Source organism: Xiphophorus couchianus, chromosome 8 (genome assembly GCF_001444195.1).
Source record: "Xiphophorus couchianus chromosome 8, X_couchianus-1.0, whole genome shotgun sequence".
NCBI lineage: Eukaryota > Metazoa > Chordata > Actinopteri > Cyprinodontiformes > Poeciliidae > Xiphophorus > Xiphophorus couchianus.
This window is the reverse complement of record NC_040235.1, coordinates 6,322,230-6,331,942: the sequence shown is the minus strand read 5'-3', so window position 1 is coordinate 6,331,942 and position 9,713 is coordinate 6,322,230. Positions and strand designations below refer to the sequence as shown.

Below are 9,713 nucleotides of genomic sequence, written 5' to 3'. Positions count from 1 at the left end.
AGCTAAATATTGTGAAGATAAAGGGCTTCATGTCTGTTTGGATTATCAGAGGGACGTTCAGATCCAATAACGTTCACATCAAAACCAGACCATTCAAAGATTTCAGTAAAGAAATGAACCTGAATTTAGTTGTTTCTCCAGGTGAAAGCCCAACGTTGAGGCTGGCGATCCCTCTGGCCTGGTTATCAATAAGAATCTAAAACATAGTAGCAAACACAGCAATAACTGTCATGTAAATGAAGGTTTTTATTCTATATTTTAGTGTCACTAAACATCTCACACATAATTTAGAGGTGATCTATAATGATTCCTTGAACAAGTTAGGATATTTTTCTTGCACAAAGTCATTCACAAATAATGACATTTTAGCTGTTTTATGGTGTCTTGTCACTTTAAATCTAAAAAAGCAGCTGCTGGCCACGCCTCTCCAACTCAACTTTTACACTCGCATGTGAAAATAGCTGCAAACAGATCTGCACATTTTGAAAAGTAGAAGTGGAGCCTCCTGCACAACAAAAATATAGCAAGTTGTTATTGGAGGGTAAGGGAACAACAAAAACCTTGTCTTTTCCAGAAGCCATTGTACACAGCATTCAACGGTAAAACCAACTGACCAAACTTGCTGGAGATCAGGTACGGTTGCTTGGTAACCTTGCAGAACAGTTGCTAGGTAACGGGGCAGTGCTCATTGATTGTGACTTAACAATAGAGGTTTTTGAAACGGCTCATTTTCCAGACACCAAAAAACACTAGCTTGTAGTCAAAAAATGGCTCGGTTGGTTCTTAAGCAGTTCAATTGTTTTCAGGAACAGTTGAGACCCAAATGGAAGAATAAAAGCGCACAAATTGTGAAATTTGCATAATAGGATATTTTTTAGGTATTACTCATATTTTACAGCGAGGTCATCTAGGTCAGGTGGATGTGGACTCTGTCAGGCTCTTTTATGATAATTCTTTACTTAAAAACAAAAACCGCAGCTAAACACACATTTACAGTGTTTTTCATGTTTTTCTAAATCTTCAGATTGACAGGAAATCCTCTAGAGGGCGCCACATGTGAGGCTCAAGACGGTAAAAAAAAAACAGGAAATAGTTAAAAGAGAAACCAATTGAGGAAACGCTCAGGGTCACCATCATCACCGACTGAGGACAGACTGAACTGAACAAGGAGAAGAGAGAGAAAACTGAGGAACCAGACGCTGGAACACAGACTGCTGCTGGAGGAAAAACAAGGAAATCAAAGTGAAAGTAAGAGAATAAAGTTTCTGCAGGAGGGAAACTGACTTCCTGGTTTAACTTTCTGTCTGCTGTGTTTTCAGCTTCACTCAGAGACAAAATGGCTTCCAGGTTAGAGGAGGATCTCTGCTGTCCGGTCTGTCAGGATCTCTTTAAGGATCCGGTTGTTCTGTCATGTAGCCACAGCTTCTGTAAGGAGTGTCTGAAGAACTGGTGGACAGAGAAACCATCAAGAGAGTGTCCAGTTTGTAAGACGATATCGTTCATCAAAGATCCTCCACGTAATCTGGTTCTGAAGAATCTGTGTGAGTCTTTCTTACAGCAGAGAGAGCAGAGAGCTTCAGAGGATCTCTGCTCTCTGCACTCTGAGAAACTCAAACTCTTCTGTCTGGACCATCAGCAGCCAGTTTGTCTCGTCTGCAGAGATTCAGAAAAACACACCAAGCACAGATTCAGACCCATCGATGAAGCTGTTCAGCAACACAAGAAGAACCTTCAGGAAACTCTGGAGCCTTTAAAGAAGAAGCTGGAGCTCAGGAAGAAAGTTCAGAAGAAGTTTGATCAGACAGCAGAACACCTGAAGGTCCAGGCCCGACACACAGAGAGGCAGATTATGGAGCAGTTTAAGCAGCTTCATCAGTTTCTAGCAGAGGAAGAGGAGGCCAGGCTGGCTGCACTGAGGGAGGAAGAGGAGCAGAAGAGAGGGATGATGAAGGAGAAGATGGAGGCTCTGAGCAGAGAGATAGCAGCTCTTTCAGACACAGTCAGAGCCACAGAGGAGGAGCTGAGAGCTGAAGACGTCTCATTCCTGCACAACTACAAGGCTGCAGTGGAAAGAGTCCAGCGCTGCCCCCTGCTGGAGGATCCACAGCTGCCCTCAGGAGCTCTGATAGACCAGGCCAAACATCTGGGCAACCTGGCCTTCAACATCTGGAGCAACATGGAGAACATGGTGACCTACACTCCTCTGGTTCTGGACCCAAACACAGCTGGGTCAAACCTCCATCTGTCTGAAGATCTGACCAGTTTGACTGCAGGAGAGAAACAGCAGCTTCCTGATAATCCAGAGAGATTTGATTATTATTGGTCTGCTTTTAATTCTGATGGTTTTAACTCAGGGAACCACAGCTGGGATGTTGATGTTGGAGACAGTGAATACTGGATACTTGGTGTGTTAGAAGAGTCTGTTCAGAGGAAGAGAGGCATACTGTCTGGATTGTTGTATATACAGTTGTCTTATGGTAAATACTCAGCACGTTCTCTACCAGCTCCTTCCACTCGTCTCTCAGTCCAGAAGAATCTCCAGAGGATCAGAGTGAATCTGGACTGGGACAGAGGAAAGCTGTCCTTCTCTGATCTGGATACTAACACACACATACACACCTTCACACACACCTTCACTGACAAGATGTTTCCATACTTCAGCACCTGGGATAAACTAAAGATCCTACCGATGAAGATCTCAGTGATCAAACAGCAGCTCTGATGATCTCAGCATGAAGAAAAAAAGTCCAAATGAAACATTATTGATCAGATGATTGATTGGTTTTATGATTGATTCTATTGTTTGCTGGTTTGGTGAATTTCTCAATATAAGTTTTAAAATCTGTATTTTTAATCAGCAATCTGGAGATGATCTGATCATGTGGGGATTTTTTCATTTCTTTCTGTGTTTTCCATTGTAATGTTTTCAATGTTATTTATTATGTACAGCAAATTGATGTAAATAAATTACTAACAGATGATTGAAAGCAGAAGCAGCTTCAGCCAGAGACTCATTTTACCAAAGTGAACCACAGAGATACTCAGAAAATCATTTCTGCCTGCAAACATTTGACTTTACAATGTCCAAGTCTGCGTTACTTCAATCTAATTTTCTCTGCACTCATTTATAAATTATTGATTCATATTTTTATATGTGCATGCTTGTTATTTATCCCTCCAGGGGGTCTTTTGTGGGCTCTAGTATCCCTTATATGACAGTAGGCTGACAGGAAACAGGGAAGGAGAGGGGGGAAGACATGCGGCAAATATTGTCGGGTCCGGGAGTCGAACCCGCGACGGCCGCGTCGAGGACTCAAGGCCTCCAAATACGGGTCGCGCTAACCACTACACCACCACGGCACGCCCTGTTATTTCTTTTTTATATTTAGTCATATTGAACTCTCTTATCGCTCATAGGAATATTTATATATTTTATAAACGTTGTGTCATTTGTTTATATTTGTATTATTGATATTTAAAACCTCAGATGGAGAAGCTTGTCAACGAATAAACAATTTCAGCTTGAAGATCAATAAAGTATAATCTAATCTAAAACCTGACTCAAAATACAAGAATAACACCATCCATCCATCCATCCATCCATCCATCTTTTCGAGGGTTTTTGTTTAAAATAGCAGGGCTGGATTTAGACTGAAAATGTGTTTTATAAGATTTGAAGCAGAAACCACATTCCCTCTAAACACAAAAAAGAAAAATTGTGTAAATAAGACATTAAAGAAGGCAGAAAATGTGAGATAACACCTTATTGTTTCTGATTTCTCATTAGAAAAGTAATTATAAAAAATGAAACCAATTAGAGGCTCCGAAATAAAGAGGTTTTGGCATCAGATTCAGTCACAAACAGGTTTTTACTCCAAAGCCAAAATCTAATTTTAGTTAAAGTTTTAGATAAAGACAGTAAATTAAACCCATAAGTGGTGAAAGTTTATCAGGGATCTGTAGTTTTAGATTAATTAATATTCTCATTAAAATCTGATTTTAAATGATTTTGTCTTCTCTGTGGTCAGTAAAGCAGGCAGCGTTCAACCTTGTCCTTCTACAATCTTTGCTGGTTTAGTGATCTGGTTGTTTATATAGTCCCTCATCTCCAGAGCATCATCTTTCTCCCATAACCAATTGCCAAGCAGTACAGAATCTATCTACTGTTTTCCTTTCCAATTTACCAAAACAATTAACCATTGTCTAACTTCTGCTGATTACTTCTTTTTCAACTTATATTGTCCCTTATCCCCATAAACTGTAAATCTAGAATTAATTGCATCTCCCAACTGTTTCCAATTAATCAAGCCACACCCATCAGCTTGCATTTCACAATTAAATTCTCTCTCCATAATGTATTCTTAATTTAAACCACAGGTATGTAGGACTAAACACACACAACACTGCTCAGTTTATAATTCACTACCACTTAGCCACACACTCACAAACACACATTCTGTCTATTATTACACTTTAGGATTTAACGATCAAGTTGCGTTCACTGTCAGGGGACAGCCACACACACTCACACACACATTCTGTCCATTATTGACATTTCTGGACTCAAAGACTCAAAGACTCCTGAGTCAAGCTACATTTAGGGAGTCAACTTGACTCTCTCACACATTGTGTCCAAAATTTACTCTTCTGGTCTCAATTGTCAAGTTACACTGACTGTCAGGGGACAGTCGCACACGCACACACTCTGTCCGACATTCAGGACCCAACGATCAAGTTACAGTCATGGTCAACGAACAGCCACACACTCACACACGCATTCTGTCCAACATTCATTCTTCTGGTCTCAATTTTCAAGTTACACTCACTGTCAGGGGACAGCTGCACACTCACACACACATTGTGTCCATTATTGATATTCAGGACGCCAAGGTCAAGTTAAACTCATCATCAGACAGCCACACACTCACAAACATATTATGTCCATTACTCTTGTACGCTTTGCATTATTACAATTTGGCTAGATTGCAATTTTACACAATCCAATTGGATCACAATGGAAAAGGAAGACTCCAGCCCTCATGAAATTAGCGCTCTTATTCTGTCACCCACAAATATAGATACCTTGGCGTACAACAATAACCGCGTCATCCACAGTACTATATGTATTTGGAAACAGATAAAATGCCAGTTTGGTATTGAATCTATATCTACCTTACTACCAATAGCAAAGAATCCCTCATTTGTCCTTCCACTTTAGATTCAGGTTATACACAATGGAAAGATTTAGGTATCAGGACTATTGGTGACTTGTTAGTGGGTGGTAATTTTGTCTTGTTCTCTCAACTTCAGGCCAAATTTGGTCTCCATAAACATAATCATTTTAGATACCTACAGGTCAGGGCATATGTCAAAAAACACACGCGCACTTTAGAGAATATAATACCTAATGAATTTGACGAAGTCTTTAAGCTGGGTGATGGGGAAGGACATCTAATCTCCCAGATTTACAATCTGTTACTATCCAGATCCTCGCCATCCATGCAGGGCCTTAGAACAGGCTGGGAGCAGGAATTAGGAACAGAGATAAGTGCCGAACTCTGGAAGGCTGCACTAGAGAATATTCACAAGTGTTCTGCCAATTCTAGACAGTCTTACTCAATTTAAAATCATTCGCAGGCTTCATTACTGTAAGGTGAAGTTACATAAAATTTTCCCTAACACATCCCCAATGTGTGAAAAATGCCATATTGAAGAAGCCACACTTCTCCATTCTTACTCTTTTTGAACAAAATTAACCCTATTTTGGTCTGACATATTCAAAACTTTATCAGATATATTTCGTACAGAGTTGAGGCTGGACCTACTTCTGATTGCACTCAGAGTATCTGTTCAGCTTTCTCAATTTAATAAATACCAATGACAATTATTATCTCATGCCTTTATCATAGAAAAAAAAGCTAGTGTTGACGTTCTGGAAAAGATCAGAGGTTTCATTGGTTAAATTGTGGTTGGAGGAACTGGTAAGGCTCTCTCATCTGGAAAGAATACGGTTCTCATTAGTAAATAACTTAAAGTGATTCAACAGAACTTGGCAACCCCTTCAGCAATATACTGATAACACTATTTGAAGAGAATTTGATTTGATTCTCGGTGTGATAAGATGCAAGTCCCAGGGAAAGGGGATGATGGTGGGTCAGGAAAGATGGGTGGGTCTTGAGAATGTCCTTGTTTATTTATGTCACTTTTGTTTTGTTTTGATTTTGTATTGTCTTTATGTTTTATGTTCACATCAAAAAGAGGACAAATGTGTATTGTTGACGTTTCAATTTTCATGTCTGATTCCTCAATAAAACTGTTCGACAACAAACACGTTCTCTCCAACATATACTTTTCTGGTCTCAATTATCAAGTTACACTCATTGACAGGGCAGTCACACACTCACACACACATTCTGTCCATGATTGACATTTCCGGACTCAAAGATCAAGTTACACTCACCGTTATGGAACAGTCACACACACATTCTGTCCATTGTTGACATTTCCGGACCCAACGATCACGTTATAGTCATTGTCAACGGACAGCCACACACTCACACATACATTCTGTCCAATATGCACAAACAGGACTCAAAGGTCTCCAAACCTCACAGAGGACATTCAGTATACTGGACATACTGCGTCCTTAAGAGTATATGCAACCACTGTTTTTTTCCCTTTCACTTAATTAATTGATTAAATGCAGTATTTTAGGGGCTACAACCCAAAATCATTTAGTGGTCCACAACTACAGGGACACTTAACTCGGATTGCCAATCATTGTGCTGTTGTTTAGTCAGACAACAGGGGAGTTTTTCTCACCCAGACAAAATTTTTCCAGAGGATTTCAACCAGGCCTCTTTAACCTTCATTTTAGATCAGCATAAAACACAATATTTTCTCAATGAACTTCAAACAAACATCCACTACACTCCATATTTAGGAGATTTGCACCACACAGACCCTCAATTTGGAAATAACCAATCAGCAGAATTAAAGAGGTTTCTACTGAACTGCTCTTAGCAAGTCAACCCTTTTATTCTTTATTTTAGTGTTCCTGTCAATAAATGTCACACATAATTTAATGGTGATCTATCATGCTTCCTTGAACAAGTTGGGATATTTTTTGCAAAATGTCAGCTGCTGGTGGCCACACCGCCTGACTCAACCTTTACACTCACACATGAAAATATCTGCAAACAGATTCGTACATCTTGAAAATCAAAAGTGGAACCTCCTGCCCAACCAGTAAGGATGTAGAAAGTGGTTTCTGGGTATTAAGTAAATAACAAAACTCTTGTCTTTTCCAACATACGTTGCTGATTAAACTTGTTGGAGATCAGATTGGTTGCTAGGTAACACGGAGGAACTCTGCTGCGGTTGCTAGGTACCAGGTCAGTGCCCAGGGAATGTGACTTAACAATACAGAGGGTATAGAAATGGCTCATTTTCCAGACACCAAAAAACATAAACTTATTGCCAAAAAGTAGCTCGGTTTCTTTGGTACGTGGCTGGATTGTTCTTAGAAGCAGTAGAGATAAAAATGGAAAACCAAAGACATACAAAATGTGAAATTTGCATAATAGGTCCTTGTGACTGATGCTGTTTTTTGTTCACCTTGTGGGTCCTTGACCACACTACTTTACAGTCCTCTAGAAGTTATTGCTCACCTTTACTTGTGCAAAGGCGTCATCTGGTTCAGGTTGAAATCTGGATCTGGGTTCTTTCAGGGTCTCTTATAATCATTTTTTGCCAAAAATACCCCCGCAACTAAACAAACATTTGTAAACAGTGTTTACAAATGTGCATCAAAATATTTCATTTTCTTGCTCCAAATCTTTGATAATAAGAAAAGTGGTGACACTTTATTTGAAGGGACCTGCATAAGACTGACATAAACATGACATAACACCTGTGATGAACATGAAGGAGTCATTATAAAAATGCTTATGACTGTTTTCATGAAGTGTCATTAAGTAAATAATGGCATTTCGATAGAAAGTTTACATTTTTGATCTTCTAAAGATGATCCTCCATGTAATCTGGTTCTGAAGAATATGTGTGAGTCTTTCTTACAGCAGAGAGAGCAGAGAGCTTCAGAGGATCTCTGCTCTCTGCACTCTGAGAAACTCAAACTCTTCTGTTTGGACCATCAGCAGCCAGTGTGTGTCGTCTGCAGTCATTCAGAAAAACACTTCAATCACAGATTCAGACCCATCGATGAAGCTGTTCAGCAACACAAGAAGAAACTTCAGGAAACTCTGGAGCCTTTAAAGAAGAAGCTGGAGCTCAGGAAGAAAGTTCAGGAGGAGTTTGATCAGACAGCAGAACACCTGAAGGTCCAGGCCCGACACACAGAGAGGCAGATTATGGAGCAGTTTAAGCAGCTTCATCAGTTTCTAGCAGAGGAAGAGGAGGCCAGGCTGGCTGCACTGAGGGAGGAAGAGGAGCAGAAGAGAGGGATGATGAAGGAGAAGATGGAGGCTCTGAGCAGAGAGATAGCAGCTCTTTCAGACACAGTCAGAGCCACAGAGGAGGAGCTGAGAGCTGAAGACGTCTCATTCCTGCACAACTACAAGGCTGCAGTGGAAAGAGTCCAGCGCTGCCCCCTGCTGGAGGATCCACAGCTGCCCTCAGGAGCTCTGATAGACCAGGCCAAACATCTGGGCAACCTGGCCTTCAACATCTGGAGCAACATGGAGAACATGGTGACCTACACTCCTCTGGTTCTGGACCCAAACACGGCTGGGTCGGAACTCCATCTGTCTGAAGATCTGACCAGTTTGACTGGAGGAGAAGAACAGCAGTTTCCTGATAATCCAGAGAGATTTGATTATAGCTGGTCTGTTCTGAGTTCTGAGGGTTTTAACTCAGGGAATCACAGCTGGGATGTTGATGTTGGAGACAATAAATACTGGAGACTTGGTGTGTTAGAAGAGTCTGTTCAGAGGAAGGGAGGCATAAAGTCTGGATGGTTGTACATACAGTTATATTCAGGTAAATACTCAGCATATTCTCCATCAGCTCCTTCCACTCGTCTCTCAGTCCAGAATCTCCAAAGGATCAGAGTGAATCTGGACTGGGACAGAGGAAAACTGTCCTTCTCTGATCTGGATACTAACACACACATACACACCTTCACACACACCTTCACTCACAAGATGTTTCCATTTTTCTACACTAATAATACAGAAAAGATCCTACCGATGAAAATCTCAGTGATCAAACAGCAGCTCTGATGATCTCAGCATGAAGAACAAAAAGAACAAGCACTGCACTCCGAATACTAAAACAAATGTCTGTCAAATCAGTCGATGACAGAAGAAAACAGCCACTGACAGTCAACATATACCAGGATTGGCTACAAATCATTTTAATAACTAAAAAAGATTACAGTTAAATAGGATTTAATTGACTCTCCTGTTACTAAACATGAGTTTGATAAAACCTTTGTGACAATATTGCATTTACTAATTGTTTCTAAATATGTCTGTCTGAGTGACAAGGCTGCCACAGTTTGAACAGCAGATGTCACTAGTGAGAAATGAATGAACCACCGAGTAACGAACCTTTGGGCAAGGCAGCGGGCCGGAAGCTTCACTGCTTCATGAGGCTTCATTTGGCCATCACTACTTGTTACTGTTTGAAATGCACAGAAATGTTGTGTAGATGTGGCTTACCTCTGTCTCTTCCTCTGCAGGGTGTTCAGGCTA

General features: G+C 40.5%; 2 protein-coding genes across 4 annotated transcripts in view; both read left to right on the top strand.

The window, feature by feature from the left end:
- Positions 1-9,713, top strand: part of LOC114149750 (protein NLRC5-like) — a 1,536,511-nt gene that overhangs the window by 682,837 nt on the left and 843,961 nt on the right. The window lies entirely within an intron of this gene.
- LOC114149783 (nuclear factor 7, ovary-like) lies at positions 1,097-9,249 on the top strand. Of its 3 annotated transcripts, XM_028025888.1 has the most exons (3): positions 1,097-1,248; positions 1,320-2,322; positions 8,840-9,249. In XM_028025888.1, the coding sequence occupies exons 2-3, from the start codon at positions 1,337-1,339 to the stop codon at positions 9,237-9,239; spliced, it is 1,386 nt and encodes a 461-aa protein (XP_027881689.1). In that variant the 5' UTR covers positions 1,097-1,248; positions 1,320-1,336; the 3' UTR covers positions 9,240-9,249. The 3 variants fall into 3 exon arrangements, with proteins under 3 accessions (XP_027881689.1, XP_027881691.1, XP_027881690.1); XM_028025890.1 differs by lacking the exon at positions 8,840-9,249 and having other exon boundaries at positions 1,098-1,248; positions 1,320-2,737; XM_028025889.1 differs by having other exon boundaries at positions 1,112-2,322.

What these genes read in the sequence shown, in the direction of transcription:
- LOC114149783 (XM_028025888.1), top strand. Translation starts at nt 1,337, where the DNA reads ATGGCTTCCAGGTTAGAGGAGGATCTCTGCTGTCCGGTCTGTCAGGAT. An exon ending in GAGAGATTTGATTATTATTG is followed by an intron (nt 2,323 to 8,839) that starts GTCTGCTTTTAA and finishes ATTTGATTATAG; the next exon opens with CTGGTCTGTTCTGAGTTCTG.